This window comes from Eschrichtius robustus, chromosome 1 (genome assembly GCF_028021215.1).
Source record: "Eschrichtius robustus isolate mEscRob2 chromosome 1, mEscRob2.pri, whole genome shotgun sequence".
Classification (NCBI taxonomy): Eukaryota; Metazoa; Chordata; class Mammalia; order Artiodactyla; family Eschrichtiidae; genus Eschrichtius; species Eschrichtius robustus.
Window position 1 is genome coordinate 52,853,016 of NC_090824.1, and position 26,227 is coordinate 52,879,242.

The following is a 26,227-nucleotide window of genomic DNA, read 5'->3' on the forward strand; positions in this document are numbered from 1 at the left end:
CAGATGGAGAAATATACCATGTTCTTGGATTGGAAGAATCAACATTGTGAAAATGACTCTACTACCCAAAGCAATCTACAGATTCAGTGCAATCCCTATCAAACTACTAATGGCATTTTTCACAGAACTAGAACAAAAAATTTCACAATTTGTATGGAAACTCAAAAGACCCCGAATAACCAAAGCAATCTTGAGAAAGAAAAGCAGAGCTGGAGGAATTACGCTCTCTGACTTCAGACTATGCTACAAAGCTACCGTAATCAAGACAGTATGGTACTGGCACAAAAACAGAAATATAGATCAATGGAACAGGATAGAAAGCCCAGAGGTAAACCTACACACATATAGTCACCTTATTTTTGATAAAGGAGGCAAGAATATACAATGGAGAAAAGACAACCTCTTCAATAAGTGGTGCTGGGAAAAGTGGACAGCTACATGTAAAAGAATGAAATTAGAACACTCCCTAACACCATACACAAAAATAAACTCAAAATGGATTAAAGACCTAAATGTAAGACCAGACACCATAAAACTCTTAGAGGAAAACAGAGGCAGAACACTCTATGACATAAATCACAGTAAGATCCTTTTTGACCCACCTCCTAGAGAAATGGAAATAAAAATAAAAATAATCAAATGGGATCTAATGAAACTTAAAAGCTTTTGCACAGCAAAGGAAACCATAAACAAGGCCAAAAGACAACCATCAGAATGGGAGAAAATATGTGCAAATGAAGCAACTGACAAAGGCTTAATCTCCAAAATTTACAAGCAGCTCATGCAGCTCAATATCAAAAAAGCAAACGACCCAATCCAAAAATGGGCAGAAGACCTAAATAGACATTTTTCCAAAGAAGATATACATATAGCCAACAAACACATGAAAGAATGTTCAACATCACTAATCATTAGAGAAATGCAAATCAAAACTACAATGAGGTATCACCTCACACCAGTCAGAATGGCCATCATCAAAAAATCTACAAACAATAAATGCTGGAGAGGGTGTGGAGAAAAGTGAACCCTCTTGCACTGTTGGTAGGAATGTATATTGATACAGCCACTATAGAGAACAGAATGGAGCTTCCTTAAAAAACTAAAAATAGAACTACCATACAACCCAGTAATCCCACTACTGGGCATATACCCTGAGAAAACCATAATTCAAAAAAAGTCATTTACCACAATGTACATTGCAGCTCTCTCTACAATAGCCAGGGCATGGAAGCAACCTAGGTGTCCATCGACAGAAGAATGGATAAAGAAGATGTGGCACATATATACAATGGAATATTACTCAGCCATAAAAAGAAACAAAATTGAGTTATTTGTAGTGAGGTGGATGGACCTAGCGTCTGTCATACAGAGTGAAGTAAGTCAGAAAGAGAAAAACAAATACCGTGTGGTAACACATATATATGGAATCTAAAAAAAAAAAAAAGTTATGAAGAACCTAGGGGCTGGACAGGAATAAAGACGCAGATGTAGGGAATGAACTTGAGGACACGGGGAGGGGGAAGGGTAAGCTGGGACAAAGTGAGAGAGTGGCATGGACATATATACTACCAAATGTAAAATAGATAGCTAGTGGGAAGCAGCCGCATAGCACAGGGAGATCAGCTCAGTGCTTTGTGACCACCTAGAGGGGTGGGATGGGGACGGTGGGAGGCAGATGCAAGAGGGAGCAGATATGGGGATATATGTATATATATATATAGCTGATTCACTTTGTTATAAAGCAGAAACTAACACCATTGTAAAGCAATTGTACTTCCATAAAGATGTTAAAAAAAATTAACTAGTTCAAGCATCTACCATTCTCCTAGAGCTCCCTCTTATTTTATTTTTTTCCTTATAAACTCCATGCTCTTCCCTATTTGGATTTAAATATGTATCTCTCAAGTTAGAGGAAAACAAAACAGTGAAAACAAAGCAAGACTCCTATGATCACATGTTGTCCTCCAGCTACTTCCCTAACTCTTTCTTGTCAGAACCAAGTCTCTTGAAAGGATTATATCCATTAATTATTCCGTGTTTTCATCTTTTACCTCTTAAGGTGTAGAAAAATGACTACTGGTTCCATGACTCCACTGGCACAGCTCTGATGAAGCTCACCAGTAACATATTTCTTGCCAAATGTAAAGTCCTTTTCCAGTTCTGTTTTTACCTTGATTTCTTTTCACCATTTATTCTGCTCTCCAACCCCTCCAAGGGCGTGGAATTACTTTTAAAATTTATTTTGTTTCCCACTAATTTGTTTTGTCTCCACTTCTCTCATCACTTTTCCCTCAGTCTTTTTCAGGTATTTCCCTTCTTTTTTGCCTCCACTTGATGTTGACCAGGGCTCTCTCCTTCGTCCTTTCCTCTTTTCATTCTACACGCCTCTTGAGTAGTTTCATTCCCTCAGAGAATACTGATGTCTCCTGATGCACATCTGTAGCCCAGACTTCTCATTCTGGCTCCAGCTTATAAATATTGTGATTAAGAGAGCAACAGGTGCTTGACACTGAGCACGGTCCAAACAAAAATAACTCCTTTCCCTTTCACATTTTCCTTCACCCACTCCCATGGCCAGGTATAGGTCTCACTCTACATTTCCTATTTCAGTTAGTGCGTTGTCTACCCAACTGCCAAGCCAGGTCCTTCCTAAACTCCCACCTTTTCCTCAGCCCTATATCTAATCAGTTACCCAGTTCAGTTCATGTAAGTTTCTAGGGTTAAGAAAGGTAGCTTACATCATTTTATATATATAAATGACTTTAATTTGTCAGTTTATGGCATATTTAATCAGCCAAAGAAAAAGTTTACAGAAAATTATTTCAGTTAGAAAGGGTTAGGTAGCTATTGCATTTATGGGGAAAAAATGAATTTTCCTTAGCCTTATTATTGTAGTATGTATAGATAACCTTGTTGAAAATTGACATTGAACATATTAGTTACAGATTAATCTTCCTTTATATTAATTTATTAGATCATTATTGACTACTTTTGCCCCTATGTCCAGTTCTAGGAATACAACAAGACTAAGATATAGATCTTATCCACATAGGGGTATATTTTATAGAAAATCATTTTAGTGTTGTTATTTAAAAATATATAAAGCAGATATTCAGGTATCAAATAATATATTCAATGATTTACATTATCGTATAAATAGGAGTTTTGGCCTCCATTAAATTTTAAAAATCAGTCTCTGTTTAAAGTAACATTTTGCATTTGCCAGTGAATATCATCTCTAGGTGTTTGAATTTTACATACTTAGCCTATAAAACTGAAAGAAATTTATTTTAAAAGAAGAAATAAATGCAGATAAAATGTCAGCAATACGAAGACCCAACATAGCAATCAATCAATCAATAAATAAATCTTTAAAAAAAAAAAAAAAGTCAGCAATAACATAAAATATCCCAGTGTTGTTTTGTAATAGTATCTAAGCCACTTAGTGTGAAAATTGATGATTGAATAAATATAAGAAGTTATCTTATGGTCCCTGAACTGTAAATAAAGACTGAAGAAAATTAGAAATGAACTTCAAAGCCCTCAGATGGAACAGCATAGCAAGTATTCTGTCTATATCCTGGGAGTGTTGGAAGATATTGACTCTCAAGTGAATCCCTCTCATGAAATTACCTTCAGCTGGAAGGAGGCGCCTAACCCAAGTCCAAGCCTCCTCCTCACCAGGCCTAATCCAGTGACTGATCATTGTCTTTCGTAGGATGACTCTGAAAGACCATCTCCACTCTAGAGCTCCTTCTGGACCATATGGAGACTTTGTAGTGATGCATTCCAGTTTAATTCCCCCACTACCTAATCCTGCCTCTTTTTTTTTTTTTTTTTTTTGGTCTGCACACCATCACAAGAATTGATCCTGAGAACACTCCCCAGTAAATTTCCTGAATGCATCTCTTCATCAGAGAATCATATTTTCAAGGAAACATTCTAGATGGTTTGAGGAAGTAGAGTCTAAATAGAATGTTAGATCACCCATCAGTGCACTAACTGGCTGGCAATGAGGACCCCATAGATGGTGGTAGGTGGACTATGGATAGCCCTTGAATGCTATAGTGGTAAAATTGTTAAAACCTTCACAGATGGTGAACAAGGATAGGTACCAACGGAAGGTAACGCTCTGTGAATTCAATATCTCAGGCTTTTGAGGAATTCAATGGAAAGTAATAATTATAAGAACAATGGAATCAGTTTCTGCTGAGTGCTATTTATACAATGGAGAGACAGAATAAAAGACTGAGCGTGATTAATCATGAGTTTAAGGTAATGTGTGAGGATAGAAAGCCTCTGTAGCAGAATATAAAGAAAGTCTTATCTTCTTTAGCCAGAGGTTATAAAAGCTGATAATAAGGCTTAGAATTTATTTAAAAGTATAACGGAGTTCCAGAGCATCTTGAATCCTCAGTCCCAGCGTATCAGCCAAGCCAAGATCTGAACCCCAGCTGGGAATAAGTAGAACCCTGACTTGGGGAGGTGGGGTATATCTGGGTTTATGATCTTAAAAACCTTGAAAACCTAGATATTCCTAAACCTTCTGGGCCTACAGAAGTGGACCATTTCTTCCAATTAGGGGCTTCACTTCTATCTTGCTTAAATATGATGCAGAATCTTCTTCCTTTTGTGGTAGTACATACCCCTCTTAGGATATACCCTTACCTCCATTTCTTGCCACCAGATTGGCATATAGGGTCAATAGATGACATGATTTGACCGTAGAAATGCTTTTTCTCTAAGGGAGGAAATAACCTATGCTATGCTTCAAATGAGCTGCAGACCCTAGCCAATATTTAGTGGTAGGAGTCAGGAGAGTATGTAGGGAGTAGGATCCTGAGGCTGCTGGACCAAGTGGGATTGACAATAAGATTGAATAAGATTGGAGGTGGAGAATAAGATCAAATGGAGATAAAGAATAAGGGTTTATTGATATGGGAGCATTCTCCCATGATGTATGATCCAGACCCTGGCCAGGATAGCAGGACATAGTTGCTGCTGTTAGGATGGTTCTTAGAAGCTTGAGGAAAGCAGGGGTCCCATAAAAAGAAGTATACATGCCACAACTGCTGTGCAGATAGTAGAAAAAGGGATCAAAAGGCTCAGATATGTAAATTTACTGGTTACAGCCACAAAAGTCATCAACTCAGTATATTCTGTGTAAAGGCTTAGAAGACACCACATTTATTAAAGCAATAGGAATGTGCTGATGACTGAGATGCAGGCATCGTTGATTCTCAGAGGTGACTGTTCTCTGTAGGCAAATGTTCATAGCAGGAGATGCTATTACAGAATTGATCTTCCTGATAACGATGGGATGGTAGGATCTCAAAGTAATAGAGGCTAGGTGGCAGTACGTAGTTGTCACAAGCAAGATGGACACAGCTGTCTTAATGAGCAGCTAGTTCAAATGCATCCAGTGCTCTAGACTCACAGAGAGCTATGGAGATGGTTAATAGAACACAGCATCCCTTGAGGCAAAATAAGAGGACAGTCAACAAGTGTATTGCCCCATATACACAGTTAAAGAAATCATGGCATAGATGATCTTATTTGCAAAGCAGAAATAGAGACACAGACATAGAGAACAAACGTATGGACACCAAGGGGAGAAAGGGAGTGGGGTGGGATGATTTGGGAGATTGGGACTGACATATATACACTATTGATACTATGCATAAAATAGACAACTAATGAGAACCTACTGTATAGCTTAGGGAACTCTACTCAATGCTCTGTGGTGACCTAAATGGGAAGGAAATCCAAAAAAAGAGGGGATATATGTATACGTACAGCTGATTCACTTTGCTGTACAGTAGAAACTAACACAACATTGTAAAGCAACTACAATAAAAATTAATTAATTTTTTAAAAAAGAAATCAGATGGATGATCAGGAGGCTGAATATGGTCATATAATAAAAAGTCAGGACTCCTTGTTCAATTGTTGAACCTGGTAATTTTCAGACCACGTGGCCTGAAGTGCCAATCATGCATTGGGTTTTGTCATATCTACCAACACTCTGTTATAAAATAGGGCAGACCTATCAGTGGTCCATCATAAGATGGAAGTGGTACATCTAAGATGAGGCATGACCAGGGCCAAAGCACCTAAGTAAAATGTACAAGCAAGTGCCCAGACCCCTATGGCATCTATCAGTGTTTTACCAGTGTCTCTATCTGAGTTCATACCTGGTCACACAGAGGGTCTCTTTTGAGCTGATGGTGGAGAAAAAAGGCTGAGCTTCTTTCTTTCTTTCTTTCAAGCCCAAAATTGGACGGCTGCTTCACTAGAACCCCACTCTGTGATGTCCCTGATAGACAGGAATAAGGGGAAAATCTTCCCAGTGGACAGAACTTTGACTTGGGTGGTGTACCTGGTCAACCACTTTGTGTGGAAAGGGGAGATCTGTTCAAGTATTTGGATGGAACTGTGGGCATGGCATGAAGTGTGATAATATTTGTATTGCATGTTAATGAGCACCAATAAGTACCTACCACAGAAGCAGCACAAAACATGAAATAGACAGAGTAATGCAGACAGTTGATATCAACCAACTTCGGTCATCGGCTACCCATAGCTGGGATAACAGGCTCATGAAAAGAATAGCTATAATGGTAGGGATAGAGGCTATGCATAAGTTTGAAATATGGGTTATCATTCATGAAGGTTAGTCTGTCTACTGCCACTACTGAGTATCTAACCTGGCAGCAACAGACACCAACAGTTGACTCTTTATAAAGCATTATCCTTCAAGAATACCAACCAGTCCCTTGGTAGCAAGTTAATTATATTAGAACTTTTTTTACCCTGAAAGTGACAGTGCATCGTTTTGATTAAATTTGACATGTATTCTGAATATGGACTTTTCTGCTGACCTCAGCTAGCATCAGCCCTATCCAAAGGCTTTCAGAATGTTTTATTCTTAATACATGATCCTACCTAATCACTCATGGGACCAGAAGCACATTTTATAGCAGTGAAGATATGCAGTGGGAGCATTGCCATGGTAATCTCTAGTCATATCATATTCTATGCCACCTAAAAAAAACTTACTAGAGTGATAGAATGGCCTTTGGAGGAGGCAGCTGAGTCTTGGAGAGATAATATCCAGTAAGGAGGGAGTGCCATCTTCTGTGATGCAGGATACATCCTAAATCAATGACCATTATTATATGATGCTTTTGTTCTTTTCTTTCCTTCTTTCTTTTTCTTTTTCTTTTTCTTTCTTTCTTCTTTTTTTCTTTTTTTTTTTTTGGAGAATACATAGGTTCAAGAATCAAGAATCAAGTAGAGACCCTACTTACTACCATCACATTCAGTGATCCACTTGGGGAATCTATGCTTCCCTCCCCACAACTCTGGTCTCTCTGCCAGTTTAGAGGTTCTAGTTCTCGGAAAGGGAAAAGCTTTTATTAAGTGACACAGCAAGAGTCCCATTAATCTTCAAGACATGGCTGCTACTCTGTTACCTTAGGCTTCCTGTGTCAGAAAATAGCAGAAAAGAGGAGTCACCATCCTGGCAGGAGTAACTGGCCCATATAGTCAGCTTGAAGGTAGGATTGTCATTAACAGTGAGGCAGCAAGAATATATTCCATACCCAGTTGATCCACTGAGTCATTTCTTGCTGTTCTGTTGTCCAGTTTTGGTGGTAAACTGACAAACACATCAGTAATAGCTTGAGAAGAGCACGGTTACCAGGGGCTCAAAATCCTCAGTGACAAAGATCTGGTAGCCTCACTAGGTAAGCTACTTATACCAAAAGATGTACTAGCCCAGGATGAGAGCAATCTAGAATGGTAATAGTAGAAGGAGATGATGACTATCATCCCACCACAGTTTCTTGTGGAAGATTTCTTAGGAAAGGTGACTACCCAAAATCCTGGAGTAGCTTTTCCGAGATAGAGTGAATTTTCATACCTCACAGGTGGATCTGGGTGGATGCTGTAATACACCCCCAGATCCCTTCCTCAGGGCTGAAGCACTTATTCCTCCAGCCACTGGAACTTTTAGCAGCTGATGGCTATCGGCTAATTCCTTCTCTAGAAATTGCCATAAGCCAAAGAGAGCTGCCCCTCCCAAGGTCAAGGCCCCTGGTGGGGAGCAGCACACTTGCCAGGACTGGTTGATGGGAGAGAGGGTTGTAGTATAAAGGCTTCGCCTCCTTGTCTTACGGCAGGACAGCTCTGAGGGGACCTCAGGGCTCCAAAACTTCTCTAGAGTTAGAGACCTCAGTTGCAACTGCACTGTAGTTCAGCTGTCCTCCTTAACAAATCTATTTCCTTCACTCCCCCACGAGTCTTGAAGGTACTTTCCAATACACTTCCTGCACACATCTCTCTGTCTTAGAGTCTCTTTTCCGAGAAACCTGACCTAAGGCAAATACATATATTCAGTAATATATAGAGTATATATTAAACATATCTTTTAAATGATATATTTCTATATATCACTTAAACTATATATCATGTATGTATATATGTATATGTACACACAAACACAAACATATAATCTCACTTAAAATATATTTTTTAGCCATGCCATTATTTGACTTGTCTAAAAGAAATCTTGTTTTTGGCTTGTTTAGTTTTTGTTTGTTTGTTTGTTTCACTTTTAAATGTGTTTTTAATCTTTTAAAATAGTAATAAAAATAACAAATATTTTATACTGTACAGAAAGGTAACCACCAATGGCATATTTGTTTTTAAGTGTGAAAAAAAATCATTTGGGAGTTTTATGAAATGGAAATTCCAAAACATGGGTGAGTCTAACAGATAATTCTGCCAATACAATGTTCAGTAAGCCATTGTCACAGGATTAGATCCTCAGAAGGCCAGTGACTCGAAACTCATCTAAGTCAGGGAAGAGCTTGTTTAAAGGATTGTTTGGGTTTGGTCTATTCCTGACTGTGCCTATCAACACCACCACCTAACATGAAAAGAGCTAGGGATACATCAATAAATGGGTTTGAAAAATGCAATATTAATAGCTATTTGGAACCCAAAGAGTGTCACCACTGTTACAATGTTTCCCATCCAAATCTGTTTTCTTCTGAAAGTTTCTGGCTTGAGAATTTTGTTTTTACAATATAACACAGCTTATATTTCTAAAAAGGAAACTGTGACTAAAAGAAATTATGTTTTGAACAAGAGAAAATAAGTTGTTTACTACTGACTCACAGTACCTTTTTTTCAAGCCACTAAGACGGAGTTCAGCTAATCAATCGCCTGTAGGATTTGATTTATATGTAAAAGCCTAATCATCAAATAAGAGACTATTTCATTTGATGGATTTTAAAGACCTTTAAACATTTCATGATAATAATGCTGGTATCCCTAAGTACTCCAACTTATTAAAACCAGGCATATATCCCTGCAGAGCTAATAGAATGAATTTAAGCTGAAAGTTCCTACAACTTTACCGAAAAAGCAGCAGTTGTTCTGTAAATTGTCACTACTAAAATTAGAGGCCATTGAGATAGCTGTGAAAAGATTCTAATGTTGGAAAAAAAAAAGAAAACTCAGAATGTTGCAAAGCTAGACATCTAAGTAGGACTGTCAAGCAATTCACATTGGAAAAAAGCTTTTTTAAAACTGGGGAAATTTGGGATTCTGTTCTTCACTTTGATTCCTTAGGGATCACTTAGCTTCCTTAGGGAAGCTATTACTTCACTAATTTAGTTGCCTTTTTATTATTTTAACACATCTTTATAAAATATTTATTTGTATTTTTTTTTATTGAGGTATAATTGACATATAACATTATATTAGTTTTAGGTATACAAAATAATGATCCAATATTTGTATACATTGCAAAATGATCGCCATAATAACTCTAGTTGCCATCGGTCACCATACAAAGTTACAAATTTGTTTTTCTTGTAATAAGAACTTTTAAGATATACTCTCTTAGAAAGTTTCAAATACACAGTACAGTTGTTTTAAAGCAAATACACTCCTTAATTTCTTTTTCTCTTAAGAAAAGAACTTGGGATATGGTATATAGGGGTTGGCAATCTATGGCAGACTATGGCCCATGAGCCAAATCTGGCTGGGGCACCTGCATTTGTAAATAAAGTTTAATTGGAACTCAGCAACCCTCATCTTTCATTCATTTTACCTATTGTCTTTGGATGCTTTCACACTACAATGGTAGAGTTGAGTAGTTGAGACAAAGACTGTGTGAACCACAAAGCCCAAGATATTCATGAATTGTTTCTTTCCAGAAAATGTTTGTTAAACCCTGTAGTAAATATCCCTTCTTTAGAATGTATGTAAAATGGCAAAAATTTAGTTCCAGTATTCAATAATAGAAATATTAATGCCTTTTAATAGTACCTTCTGTTAGCACATTTTTAACTAGCAAATATGATCTGGGATATAAAGTATGAGATGAAGGAAAAATGTAACCCAGTACAAGATATTTTCTTACTACAAAGATTATAATAATTTATAAACATAAGTTATTTTTAAAATATAGGTTATAAATAATTGGAAAAAGAAGTATGTTAAAGTTAAGAGCTAGTTGAGCTACTTGATATTTTTATGACTGTGGTTCTTCGTTTTGGCTAACCTCTTAAGTTTTCTGATCTCTCTCATGGAGCTCTGTTTTATGTGGCTGTTGACGATGTGTTGGAAATACGTAGTCGTACTATTTCAGCAAATAGAGATCTTAAGAAGTAACTATTATTTAGCTTTACCTTCTATCACTGGAAATTTCTCTGCAAATGAGTTCAATAAACTCAATGAAAAAGACTCTAGTTAAAAATAATACATTCAATTAGGAAAATTCATCTTTGGTTAGGTTTTATATGTACAGTACTTTAAAATCCATGTAACTCATAACACTGTTTTTATGTTTTCTAGATTTGGATGATCCAGTAGTAACTGTTCACCAAAGTATAGGTGAAGCTAAAGAACAATTTTACTATGAGAGAACAGTGTTCCTCCGGTGTGTTGCCAATTCCAATCCACCTGTTCGGTACAGCTGGAGACGTGGCCAGGAGGTGTTACTACAAGGGTCTGATAAAGGAGTTGAGATTTATGAACCCTTCTTTACCCAGGTAGGAATTGAGGTATAGTATTTCCACCCCACTCTGCTGGATACCTTTCTAATTCAGGCAGCATGCAATACTACATCAATTTGAAAAGATAATTTCTCCCAGTCTGACCTTTGAAAAAATAACATGTGCTTGAAAGATCAGAGGACTCAAATAATGAAGAACAATTTATTTTTCATGTGGTAGTTAAATGGATAATGTTAACTCTTGAAAACAATCTAATGTATCCTAACATATTTCTTTGTCTAGGTTTGCCTAGGTTTCACTCTAAAGTAAGTAATTATATACTTGCTGCCTGCTTTGTTTTTTTGTGGGAAATATTTCTTAAAGAAGAGATTTTGATTTCCCTACTTGCAATGGTAAATACATTTTAAAAGAATGAAGAAATCTACTTGAAATTTATTTGGTTTTGGTTTTAGGGAAAAAAATCTGTCTAATTTTTTTTGTTCATTTTCAGTTTTGGTTTAGTTTAAGTATAGAACCGTAATTATGTAAAAGCTAAAATATCTGAGTCATTAAAAACTTATTTAATAAAAAGAAAATTTGAATTAATTTTATATAGAGTGAATGTAATATGGAACATTCTTCTGTAATGTATTTTTTTTAATTTTATTGAAGTATAGTTAATGAATTAATAATTCTTGAGGAGGACATTGAAGTTATAGGACTATTTAAATGCTGTTATTATAAAGATTTTTTGATGACCAGAAAGGAACACAAACCTAACTAACAAAGAAGAAGTTTTAAATAAAAAGATGTACTTGGAAAAATTTTCAAAATAATTGTGACCATGAATTTTTTTTAAAAAATTATATGGGTAATAAGATAAACAGGAATTTGACTACATTGTTAAAGTTTGGAACATCATATATCCTTAACTAGGGAAGTATATAACCAAATTTAAAATGTTGTAAATATTCTACTTCAGAATGTTAAAGATTAATAAAAGTTTCACATCTCAACTCTCTAATAATATAAGATTATCCTGAGTTTGTAAATTTCCCAGCATCCCATTTTTTTGTCATTAAACACAGCATTAAATAAATATGGCAATTCATTCTTTAATTTTTACTAAAATCCATTTTTTTTTATTGAGCAAAATAACTTAAAAATTTGTCAACAGTATTTAGTTGCTTGGATGTCTCTAACGTTTAGAAATCCAAATAAATGATCACCTATCATTTATTTGATTCTTTTATTGTCAATTTCTTTTAGAATATAGACATTGTTAAAATTTAGAAAACATAATTTTCTGTTTCACATGATGTTTACCATACCAAGGCAATTCTAAACACATATTCACTAGGTACATAATCACTGTAGGCAGTTTCTTACCTGCAGAAGGGTCTTATCACTTAGAAATGAACACGTGGCCCTTGTCCAAATTGGAGGAAAACTTCTATACTTTCAAAATAATTAAGAACTTGTTTTAAAGTTATTAAATAAGCACAATCAAATTTTTCATTCATTTTGAATTTGTTGCTGTTTCTGTGTTAGCAACTCTTAAAAAATCTGTCTTACAAGAACTCTAAACTAGTAGCTATTGATTCTACCTTTTAAAGGTAACTTTTATTTTCTCTTCCTTCTTTTTCTTCCCCCATTCTTTTGTGAGAAAAACAACTTTTTAATTTGAACATTTCAATACTGATACTTTCTTTGTTATGAATATTAGCTTATACTATGCTGCATAACACACACTTTTTATTTTGCTATACTCGGAACTCTGCTGCTTGGACCCTCTGAATTAATTCTGTTAAAAAGTGTTTAAGAAACAAACTTTTCTTGAAATTCTCTGCTCTGGATTCACCTGCTGTAGCTGATAATCGCCAATAACATGTAGTTATAGCTCCTATTTAAAAATGTCTTTCCTGCCTTTGGTTACTTGATTATGTTGTTTATCTCTCCTTCTGAAATGGCTATGTATTTGTGTATTTGGGGTGTTTTTTGTTTTTGTTTTCTATATTTATTTATTTTTAACTTTTTATTTTATACTGGAGTATAGTTGATTAACAATGTTGTGATAGTTTCAGGTGTGCAAGAAAGTGATTCAGTTATACATATACATGTATCTGTTCTTTTTCAAAGTCTTTTCCTGTTTAGGTTGTTACATAAGATTGAGCAGAGTAGGTCCTTGTTGGTTGTCCGGTTTAAATATAGCAGTGTGTACATGTCAATCCCACACTCCCTAATGGTTATATATTTATATCTGTCCTAAAAATTATGTAGAAACAATACTTCAATACTTTTATGTTATATATGTACTTAATTTGTTAACATTAAACATATTTTGTAGGCTGGATTGATAAAACTCTCAAAGAGCAGCACATGGGAAGTTTAGTTCTTATAACCACAGAGAATGTTGGATTTCTCACAGACAAAATGCTGTCAGTGGTTTTTCTTCATACCATGTGCGTTGACATACTGAACATGGGCCTGATATACACAAGTCCAACCATATCACATGACTTCTATTATCTCTCCATGGAATATAGCAGTAGGTTCCTAACTGGCTGTCATGTTTTATTACAGAAACCTCCAGACATCTGAGTGATCATTTTAAAATGTAAATATTTTTTCTGCTTTAATCTCTCCAGTGGCTTCCCAATGTTTACAATAAATCCAAATACATATCGTGACCTACAGGGCCATGTTTGACCTTGCTCTGCCTTGTTCTCTCTTGCCTTCTGTACCTTATTCACTGTTTTGGTCACACTCGCCCTAGACATGTCTAGGGTGTGAATGTTCTCAATTCCTCCAAGTAGAATGTTATTTATTAGATAATATGGCAGGGATCTACTTAACACCAAGCACTCATCACCAGAGAAAGGCTTTCCCTGACAGATCTATCTGAGGTAACATCTTTTCCCTTCCACAGTTACTCTTTTGTAATACCCAGTTTTTTGTTGTTGTTGTTTGTTTGTTTTTATTTGTTTTGTTTTTCCCTACAGCACTGAAATTATCAAATTATCTTATTTGTGTATTTGGACATAAACTCAATAATTATAGTGACTTTGTCTTTTCAACAGCTCAAATGGTGCCTGACACATGAAAGATTCTCAATAAATATATTGAGCCAATATTCCCATGGAGATGTCTGGATTTGTAACTAAGGAATAGTTAAAATTATTAGTAACTCCTGAATCACTCTCTGTAACTCCATTCCTCTTTACCCACTAAAGAAAGCTTAGTGAAATGTGAATGACAATGATGTTATAATTAAATCAATTTTAAAGTATTTAATTTCCAAACTGTTGATGATTTTCTTATTATAATTTTTAATTGATTTCTAGTCTAATTTCACTGGGTCAGAAAGCATACTCTCAACATTTTCAGTCTTTAGAAATTGAGACTTGCATGGTGTACTTGCTTGTGATGTACCTCCATGAATGATCCATGTGCACCCACAAAATGTGCATTCTAAAATTGTTGAGTTTCAGATAGGTCACATTTGTTAATTTTGTTGTTCAGATATTCTATGTATTTCCTGATTTTTGTGTCTGCTGTTCTAAAAGCTATTAAGAGAAGTTAGTTAATGTCTATGACCTATGGCTGTGGATTTGTCTCTTTCTTCTTTATTTTTATCAATTTTGCTTTATATATTTTGAAGGTATATTATTAGCACATACAGAATTAGGATTTTTATATCTTCCTAGTGGATTATCTGAGTATATTATCTTCCTGGTAAGTTATCATTCAGAAATATCCTTCTATACCACTGGCACTGTTTCTTGCCTTAAATCTGTTTTGTCTGTCATTAATTTAACTATACAAGCTTTCCTTTGGTTAGTGGGGTTCTTTAGTGGGTGGGGGAGAGTGATAAATATTCCTCTCTTTTACTTTCCAACTTTATATTTACAACATGTCACTTGTAACCAGAATACAGATTTTTGTTGTTGTTTTAATCCAGTGGGACTATCTTAATTTTTAGTACATTTAATCCAATGACTAATATCAATTTTTTACCATATGACCCATTTGTTTTATTTTACTTCTCTGTTTTCTTGCCTTCTGGATTTATCAGATGATAAATTATTATCATTGGATGATAAATTATTCCATTTTATCATCTATTTAACCAAGAGGTTTAAATTATCTTGGTAGCTTTTGGCACTTAAATTGAAAATCAATTGGCCCTATGTATTAGGGTCTATTTCTGAACTATTTATTCTGTCTCATTGATTTATATGTCTGTCTTTATGCCAGTATCACACTGTGTTAATTACTGTAGCTTTATAACGAGTCTTAAAATCAGAAAGAATAAGTCCCTTAACCATGTTCATCTTTTTCAAAATTGTTTTAGATGTTTTCATTTCTTTGTATTTCCATATAAATTTTAGGATCATCTTGTTGACTTCTACTGAGAGTCTGATAAGGTTTTTTTGTTTTTTTTTTATATAAATTTATTTATTTATTTTTGGCTGTGTTGGGTCTTCGTTGCTGTGCGTGGGCTTCTCTCCATTGCAGTGCACTGGCTTCTAATTGTGGTGGCCTCTCTTTGCAGAGCATGGGCTCTAGGCGCTCAGGCTTCAGCAGCTGTGGCACACAGGCTCAGCAGCTGTAGCTTGTGGGCTCCAGAGCGCAGGCTCAGCAGTCGTGGCGCACAGGCTTAGTTGCTCTGCGGCATGTGGGACTTTCCCGGACCAGGGATCGAACCCATGTCCCCTGCATTGGCAGGTGGATTCCCAACCACTGCGCCACCAGGGAAGCCCCTGATAAGGTTTTGAGTAAAGTTTTGTTGAATCTATAGCTCAATTTGAGAAGACTGATATTAAAGTTATAGAACTGAGGATGATTGATATTGGCAATGTATTATAATCAAGCAAAGAAAAACCTGATCTCCTTCATTTTGACTTTACCTCTTTGTCATGCATAGTATTGCTCTATGAACAATTTGACAGCATATGTAAGATTTTCCAATACCAGTTTTATTTAGGTTTATCAACATTTAAGATACTGCTTTGAGTATTTTCATATATAAATGTGTATTTATCATAAATGCACAGGAAGCTAGTCATTTACTTAAGAAATTCTCGAGGGTTTCTTATAAACAAATTACCTCTTGGGGCAAGGCAGCTAGGTGTATATATCCACCTGAAAATCCAACAGTTTTCTTTTTCAGTGGGCCATAGGAGGTTTACTTTTATGCAGGAAACACAAATGCAGATGCCTACTGAAACTATCTGGTAACATAAATATGTGATCTGTTGGAGGGGGTTATGTAGTATGAAAATAAGAACTGGTAAGGCTTGCTGTGCATGCCCACTTTTTATAAAACAATATACCACCTGTTGCTGCCAGAGTTCTATATTTGACCCTCTGGGCTGCCATTTTGAAACTCTGCTTGAGTCCACAGTTTCTTCAGGAGGGGGTGGTACATATGATAACATTATTACTTTTGTATAATTTCAAATATAGGGAATTACAGAATAAGCAGGATTTCTCTAAAAATTCTGTTGAATGAAAAAATTAGAATTAATAGATTGAGAATTCCAGGACTGATTCCAGCCTCCAGGGCACATTTTTATAATACAGACAAATATGATGTAAAGAACATTTTTACCCATGAATCTACTTGATAACAAACTACGTCCTCATTAGTAGCTTCTAGCTGCATTGGAAATTTGGAAGGACAGTGAATTGTGGTTGTCCAGCAGTAGAAAGCAACACAATGTATTTAGCATGTGGTCTTTATTTTTACAATGATAAAGCATAATTTTTATGTAGATTCCAATTTACAAAGTTATCATATCTAGTTGTTTTTCTCTACATTAAAAGGTAACCCAAACATTTGTAAGTAACTATTCAGAATTATGCTATTGAAATAAAGGCATTAATTATTTGGTCTACATATCATATTTGCTTTAGATTTAAAATTAACTTTTTTTTGTATCCTTGAAATGCTTCCCAAGATAGTCTTTGTTTTATTTTGTTTTGTTTTGCCTTCCTGTAATGGCTTTGCCATTTATAATGAGATAGGAATGGTGTTCACTTTTCCTTTTGCTTATCAGGTTAGTGTGTATGTATATGTATTCTTAGGTGTTATTGATTTCTTGGACTATTGTTTCCCATCAATTGCCGTGTGTACTTTATGAAGAAAAAACTTTCCATTTTAGCTTTGTTTGTATTGGAGTACTTCAATAATAATTTATTTTCATAGATCTATCACCTCTGTGGCTTCATAGTGTAAATAAGATCCAGTTAAAATGACTGAGATCTGTTTTGTGCAAGATATGGGCAACTCTCTATCAGAGATATAGAGGCTACTAGGAAGGCTCCTCCTCTAACTTTGATAAACATGGGTAGAAGTCAAAGTAAACAGTGATTATGATACAAAGTAGAAATTATTGTCAAAAAGAGGCACACAATAGTGCTATGGAGAGAACATTTCAGGATGGAGAGCAATAGCACGTGTAATATACAGAAGGAAGACAAAATCTTCAGAGACTGGCCATGTCTCTGGATGGCTGGAATAATAATTGGTGTATGTGGGGAACAGTGGACTGTAAAGCTGGGAAGGTATACTGGGACTATATCATGGAAGGATTCAAATGACAGATCATAAGTCTGCTTATTTTTAATATTAGAAAATTAAATTTCTTTTAAAGATATTATGTTTTGCTATTCAATAACAATGTCTTGTTTTAAATAAAACAGAATTTCAAAGATAATGAGATATATCTACCCCACATGCACATTCATACTAAGTTAATACCTATATCAATTTGAAGTGAATATTTATTTCACCATCCTGTAGAAATACAAAATCTTGATTATGCCTTTTTATAGATCATGTTTCCAGAAGGAAATTGGTATGTGTTCCTGAGGCCGATATGAATTAAAAAGCATATACGTCTAAGAGGAATAATTATCCTTTTCATACTTCCACTCATTTAATACGGAAGATGTTGGCTAGCATATACTGTTATTTATTTAGAAGTTTATTATAAATTAGTCATTAGAGCTACAAAAAATGAGTGTAAATTGGAATGTTTGGTTTTTTTTTTCTTTTTACCGATATCTGAAAGTAAATATTAAAAGAAAGTTTCAATTCCTTTTCTAAGTAAAATAGAAATACTGCTTCAGGCTATGGGCATTATTTCACTAGACAGTGTCACCATTGGTAAGGGCCACTGACTAATGCATAGAATGCCTTCCCTTTATTTATTTTATTTAAAAAGTAGTTTTAAAAATTTAAATACAGGAGTTTCAAATAATTTTGTGAATGTTAAAGAAATGTGTACTTAAATTTTACAAACTATATGTACTCTTGCTATTTCTCAAGAACTTTTGTAAAGATGTTCATGACATCATCTTGTGTATTGTAATTACACCATCTAATTACAAGACTGAACATATTTACATCAATTATGTAATTAGTTATAATTAGACTAATTATACAATTAGACAATAATCAACTGAAAATTCCTTTTTACAAATCATGGAAATTCACATGAAAAAAGACTTCCAATATCACAGAATATTAAATTTATATGTTCAACAAAATAAATTAATATTATGCAATAAAACAGTTATAAGTAGTAAAGTCTAAATCATTATAAATATACTCATATGTATACGTACATGCCATTTGATAGCATATGTATATGCACACACATGTTTTATATATTCTCTATTTTGTTATACATTATGATATATTTTTTAAAAATATTCTGAGCTTTGGGAGTTGTTTATTGAGAGGAAGAGAGTCAGCCTGAATGCTTTCCTCATTTCCTGAATGTGGTGAATTAATTGAGTGGGGTTCAAATTCTTCCTTAACTCTGCCTGTTATTTTCTACATTCCTTTTACAGATTTTGTCAGTATTAGCCCCTCTCCCTCTTTGACATACTACATAGAGGAATCTTACATATTAACCTAGATGGCTGTCTCGTAAGCTCAGACACCTTGGTAACTTGTTTCCTGACTGCAAGATGTAAATCTTCTTAGTTCATCCAAAACGATTCTCCAGTCAAATGAGAGCTGAACTATGGGCAATTGTGGACCTAGAATTCACAGTAAAAGTTATTCCTCCATTTTGTCTGTCCTTCTCATGTGTCCACTTTGCTGCTCTGATCTGCATAAGAATTAACTAGGATATGCTGTGCACAAACCGTTATATTTATTGGACTATATTTTTTGGTCTTTAAAGAGTGGGAGTCATCTCAACAGTAAGGCCGTTTAAGCCTTAAAATCTCAATTACTACCCAATTTGTAGTCTTTACTTTTGGATAACATAAACAGTAGCAGCATTCCTAATCACAAGAACTTAGGTATATAAAATATTTCCAGAATGCATCTACTACAAAAATGACCTCTGTATTTTAATGGCCATAGCTTCATTGCTGTTGGTTCAAATGTACTTGATTGTTTTATCAGTGCCTTGGGGCTTACTTCCCATTTACATGCTCTTGCTAATAATTGACTGTTCAGTTCTTCTGTGGATGGCCCCTAGCTCAGCTTCTTAAATCTGTCTTTCAGCTTACCCTAATATAAAGATTTTTTTTATTGTTATTACTACTATTAGAGTCAGTGTGGCTCAAAAAGGTTTACTGAAAACATTATGTGCAGGACAGTGAGTTGGCTCTGTTCTTTTCTTGTCAGCAATCTTGACTAAGTTGATAGCATGCAAAGCACTGCACAAATGGCAGGAATGGAATTTAAAGTGGCCTTATCTTATACAATGGAAAAGGCAGTATTAATATAAATATATAATGTAAATGATAGAAAACATATATAAACATATAAACAAATACAACTGGTACAGACAAAACATTAACTCAGAAAATAGAAAGAATGTAGGAAAAATACTTTTAGAGACTGTCTCAAGGGTAAGAGCTTTTAGTTTGAAAACTCTTCCTTGAAATAATGGCTGTATGGAAATATTCAAAATAACTGTAGGGGCATTTGTTGTTTAATGGGTATACAGCTATGATGAGTGGAAATCATGTTTAAAATATTTTCCAACAAGAGAGGGCAGGTTTTGAAAAAAAATAATAATCAGGTAGACAAGTGGCATTCAACACCAAATAAGTAGTATTAGAATAAATTAAAACCTACTCTCACAGCCCATCTAGTCTGGCCTCTTCCAGGCTCTGAAATTTAATGTCAATCAATTGTCTTCATTTCTCTATATTCCAGCCACATTGATTTTCTATCTAACCCTCCAACAGGGCAACCTTACTGCTGTGTTAGGTCTCCTCAGTTTTGGTTCCTATTATCTTTATCATACTATATGTGATAACTCATCTTTCAAACATCCTTCTAGTCATTCAAGTTTCAGCTCAAAAGCCTTAGAGATACCTCTCAGAATGTCCTATCCAGAATAGCTCACCACATCTCCATCTCTCTATCACATACCTTGTTTGATTTACTTGACAGCATTTAATACTTGTAAAAATCATTCTCTGTCTTTGTTTACATATGTATTGTTTCAAACGTAAAGTTTAATGTATTTTTCACTGTGTTCCCAGCATTTGGAAAGTACTTAGAGTAAGGCTATAGTTAGTTTTGTCTAAACATTTTTTCATTGAAATATTACATATATATAGAAAAGTACCTGAAACATAAGTGTATAGCATGATGCATTTTTTCACAGAGATCAGATTTCACTTCGTAACGTGAATATCAAGAAACAGAACTTTCGAGCACCTCCTCTATGGTTGTAGTTAATTTAAGTCAAGAAACTGACGATCTCATAAAATTTGATAGACAGGAACTGTGGCATAACATTTGAAAGAATTTGAAAGGATTGACTTTCTGTGATACAATTTTTATTTTTTTTACAAAGAATAGGGAGAAGCAAGAGAATTGACAGTGTATTTATTGTAGTAGTGCAAGTAAAAATATTTAATTGTAGAAAAATTACAGAGAAAGAATCAGACAGTTTCCAATTGATTATTAATGTGGCAAGTATTATAGAAAGGGCAGAGAAATTACAAAGTAATAAGAATGATACAAGAAATATAGCATCATACACGTAGGACAGAATGCATAGTGGGAAAAATGAAGTCTAATTTTTATAGATTTTATATTTTTGTACCTTTTATTTTTAAAAGTCATTATGATTATATATTATAACTACATTACTTCTTGCAGAATATTATGAGTGGGAAGACCAATTTTAAGTATATCCTGTCAACCAACAAATATTTATTAAGCAATGGATATAAAAGGCTCCCTATTAGGTGTTATTAGAGATATAAGATAACTCTGCCCCTAGGGGCCTCATGATTCAGTTAAAGAACATAAGTCAACACATTGAATGATAATTTCATAACCAAATACTCAATAGTGAGTTATAAATAGATATTTTGGTATAAAAATGAAATAGAAGTTCCAAAGGAAGAGAATTTACTTCTAACTGAGAAGGTCAGAAAAGAGTTACAGAGTAGATACAGATTTTTTTGAACTGCACTTCGGTTTAGATGGGAACAGAAAAAGATTCATATCAAGGGATAGTTTTATTAAAAAAACAGAGTTGAAATCATAAAAAGACATCTTAAAATAGGGATTAAACTAATTTGATGGGGATAAATATTAAATAAAAATAATAAATTAATACATAATAAATAAACTAATTTGTGTGAGGAATAAGAAAAAAGTAAATTTGCTTAGACTGCATAGAGTTTCAAATGACACACTAAAGGTTTTTGAAATAACCTTTCAGAGTAGGAGAGCTATTTAGGGTTTTCTAGCATGAAAATGACATGATGAAGGCAAGTATTGTGGCAGCATGCAGAGAGATTAGAATAAAGGAGAGCAACAGTTCTCGATACTAGGCAGTCCATTACCTTAGCCGAAATAAGCTCTCAAGCCGTCTTCATTAAATCAGTGGTTGATGAGGGACTACAGCAAATATCATGCCTATAGATTGAAAAGCAAAGGTCATTCGTGAAAGCAAAACTAAAGAATAATCTAAGGCACTTGATGCCATTGAATGTGGGGGAATGAGAAACAGTGAAGAGTGAATGATGACATGAGTCTTGAGTCTGGATTAGAGGAGAATGATAAGGTGATCATTAAAAAGTAGCACAACATCAGAAGAGAAAATTTATATGAGGTGATGCAGTGAGTGTAAGTGGAATGGAATGGTGAACTCATTGAGTTAGATATGACATTGTATGTCTTACTGATGAAAATCTTTGTCAGTCAGTTATCGAAGAACTTAGGTTAGAGGTCAGAGGTATAGATAGAGGTGGTGGAAGAGGACATGCATAGAGAGGTCAAGGGGAATCCAAGAGAGAAAAAATTCAATCTAGAAACAGAAGAGACAAGTCTAACTTGTTTGTTGGCAAAGTATGTAGTGGCTTTTTTGGGGGTAAGGGCTCTGTAATGCAAGAAGAAGTCGATAAATGTAAACAACAACAAAAATAATGGTCAAAAAGAATTAGAAATCCAGGATAGATTATCTTAAGAGATCCAGATGGGGTGGGGAGAAACTCAAGTGCAAGAGTGTAATGGCTAGCAAACATTGCAACTAAAAGGACAGGAAAAGTTTTGAAAAGCAGGATTTCATTAATTACAATACTATTGGTGATGGTTTTTAAGTGTGATATATATATATATTTTTTTTTTTGCTTAGAAATTTGTCAGGTATCTATATATAAATGCTAATTGAAACCATGATAATGCATCAGATTGCTCTAGGAATATAGTATAGTAGAAGATTGCAGACTAAAATTTGTATAGTAGATAGAAAATGAAATAGAATACAACCAAAAAGTGTCTAAATTATTATATTTCTAATTTTTTACCTACACACAAGGAACTGTCAAAATTGCAAAGGTAATCTAAAGTGTTAGAAGTAAGCAGAGAAGTACAGAAGCATAAAAAAGAAATAGATTTATTGAATTTTAACAAAAGAGCATTGTTAATGACATTAGAAGATACAGTTTCAGCAAAGTGTTGAAATAGTATCCAGAAAATATGGATTAAAAAATAATTTGTCAGTGGAAACAGAAACAAGAAATACTGGCAGAATATGATTAATTCTATGTGAATAAAGAGACTTTATCATTAAATACGCATCTAAATGGCACTGTTCATCCTCTGCATATATTTGAGAATTGTTATCACTGCATGATTCCTTTTAGAATGTTGACTATGTATATTAACATCTCTTGAGTTCATATCAGGTACCAAGCAGATAATAAATTCTGGATAAATAAATATGCATAAAGCAAAACCCTGAGTGGTGAACGATAAGTAGTCATAGTACTTTTAATTGCAAAAGTATTCATTTAAAAAGTGTCTCTCTACGCTAAGTCCTGTACTAGGTGCTTAGAACATAGTGCTGAGAACAAGACAGACATAATCTCTGCCCTCTAGATACTTACTGGCAAGGGGAGGAGTATGGCAGAAAATAAATCTATTACCAAAATAAGTGGAAAAATGAGACTGTGTTATAAAAAGATATAGGCAGAACTCATAAAAATGAATTTCTCCTTTTCCAGAAAGTAAGGAAAGACTTACCTGTGGAAGTGAGGAGTGTTGGGATTTAAGAATGAGATGAAATTGATTAGGCATAGAGAGGTGAGGAACCAGGCATATGCAAAGGGTCTGTGGCCAAAGGAAGCTGAATGTGTGTAAGGCATTACAAAAATGAGAGGAGACTGGGGAGGCAAGGAGAATGCAGGTCATATAGCGTTGACAGTCATGTTAACAACTGTTACGTTTATGTTAAGGACAATACCATGTTATTCCTGTGATTTAAGCAGAGAAATGGCATGATCAGATTTCCATGTTAAAAAAAAGTCCTGATTCTAGATTAGAGGATCATGCTTGCTTGGATTCTTAAACTATACCAAGCACAATCAGAAATTTCTCAGCTGAATGTTGGGTTTAGAGCATTACTTTTAAAAATAAATAAAAGAATGTTCAGAATTGAACATGTTGAAAGGTCAATAAAATCTGAGATAGAGATACTGAATATATGAATAAGATGTAATAATTGAAAGCCTAAGATTCCTGTTAACTAAAGAAGAAAGAGTAGATTTAGACTTGAAGTCCATTTTTGCATATGTTGAGTTTTAGGTACTTATGAGACATCAAAATGGACATATTGAGGTAAAAAATTGGCATATACTTCTAAAACTTGAGGGAGAATTTTGGAATAGGGATAAAGACTTGAGGGGGGCCAGGAATAAATTCATCAGGCTTGTAGTATAAATTCATCAGCAAGGATAAAATCATTTAAGGGAATTTTATAAAGTGTGATTAACTGTAGAACAAATAGAATTCCAGAGAATACCAACAGTTAATTAAGTGTTGAGAGGAGAAAGAAAAGTGAAGAAATCTAAGCAACAACAGTCAAAGAGGTAGGAGGAGTAAGATGTATTATCTCATTCAAAAAACTATCTGAGTCAGCAGGTTCTAGTGTAACATTCTTTAAACTATGCTTTGTAACTAAGCACACTTTTATATGCATTGTATATAGTTAATATAAATGAGAACTCTGTAATACTTTGAGAGCATGTTTTAAAATTTGGAATGGCCAAAAAGTTCGTTCGGATTTTTCCATAAGATATTATGGAAAAACTCGAACGAACTTTTTGGCCAACCCAATATAAATTCTGGAACCATACACTCTGACTCTGTGTATATTCCTGTGGGGTGTATTTGTGTCTGTTTATACAGAAAAAAGGCAATGTCTTTCCTAAAGAAAAATTGAAAGATAGAAGATTATTATTTATCCCACTGAGGAAAATGCTCAAGGTGTGACTGTTTTAAGACTGAATTTTGACAATGAATGAAAGGAATTATGGCCAAATACCCATGCACACTGAAGGAGAGACTCATTTGACATTTGGAAAACTCTGTGTACCTGCATATGTGTGGGCAAGCTTTTTTTTCTGCAACTGAACAGGCAGTGTCTTTATGTATTAAATCACTAAATATTCTGATTCTTCTGAATAGTGTATCAAAGTATTGCAATTTTTAGGACTTGAATGATGTTACTTAAGTAAAATAAAAGAAACACATGGTTCTGTACAGATGTTATCTGGAAAATATTAACATTTTAAAAATGGCTCTACCAAATATGATGTCATTGGGAGACTTTTTACCATCTCCATAATTACTTGTGAAAGGAACTATTTTGAGAGATGCATTAATAACTTTAGATGGTAAAGAAATCCCAGGAGACCTTATTTGAATCGGGCAGGTTTTTTCCTCTTCTTATTGTTGTTGTTTGTTCTTTTTATCTTTTGAACAATTTCAGTGTTTTTGCATGGTCTTTTTTGGCTCATCAAGAGTGTGTAAGATGTTTTTTTTTTTTTTTTTAAATTTTATTTATTTATTTATTTATTTATTTATGGCTGTGTTGGGTCTTCGTTTCTGTGCGAGGGCTTTCTCTAGTTGTGGCAAGTGGGGGCCCCTCTTCATCGCGGTGCGCGGGCCTCTCACTATCGCGGCCTCTCTTGTTGCGGAGCACAGGCTCCAGACGCGCAGGCTCAGCAATTGTGGCTCACGGGGCCAGTTGCTCTGCGGCATGTGGGATCCTCCCAGACCAGGGCTCGAACCCGTGTCCCCTGCATTGGCAGGCAGATTCTCAACCACTGCGCCACCAGGGAAGCCCGTAAGATGTTTTTGACCACTTGCCTGATTTGAGTCTATCTGCAATTTTGCAGATTTACCCAGGAGACTTAAACCTTGAATTCCTGAACATAAAGTAACACAAATAATAATAATATAGAAACACTCATGAATACTTTTTAAATGCAGTTTAAGATTTATCATCTGTCATTGCTCCATATACACAAAATATTTATGTATGTTTAATTTAATTATCTATCATTAGATTGACCTCATTAACTTTCTTTTACCAACAGTGTTTCATTTATTGGCTCTTCAGAATCCTTTTCTTTCATAACATTTCATGTTGAAGCCTGCATAGGTTACAGTGTTTGTTGAGTAAACTCCATTATTAAGTACACTGTTCTGATCTTTGCATAATAATTTGCATAACTACCACCAGAAATAGATTTCCCCCCTTAGGAAGCTAGTTTGCAAAAAAAAAAAAAAAAAAAAAAAAAGCTATGGATTTTCATTGTAGTCAGTTTTTATCTCCAAGCACATTACAGTTTGATTTTTAAATGTGATAGTTTTTTTTGTTTTTTGTTTTAATTTAGGGCATTTTCCTTAAAAAACGGCAATCTGCCATATTTTG

The 26,227-nt window shown here is 34.6% G+C and overlaps 1 protein-coding gene across 1 annotated transcript in view; it reads left to right on the forward strand.

Annotated features, from left to right (window-relative positions):
• Nucleotides 1-26,227, forward strand: part of MDGA2 (MAM domain containing glycosylphosphatidylinositol anchor 2) — an 814,342-nt gene that overhangs the window by 507,812 nt on the left and 280,303 nt on the right. Inside the window, exon 4 of the mRNA XM_068545716.1 lies at nt 10,870-11,066. Within this exon, the coding sequence (XP_068401817.1) occupies nt 10,870-11,066 (197 nt within the window). The remainder of the gene's footprint in view (nt 1-10,869; nt 11,067-26,227) is intronic.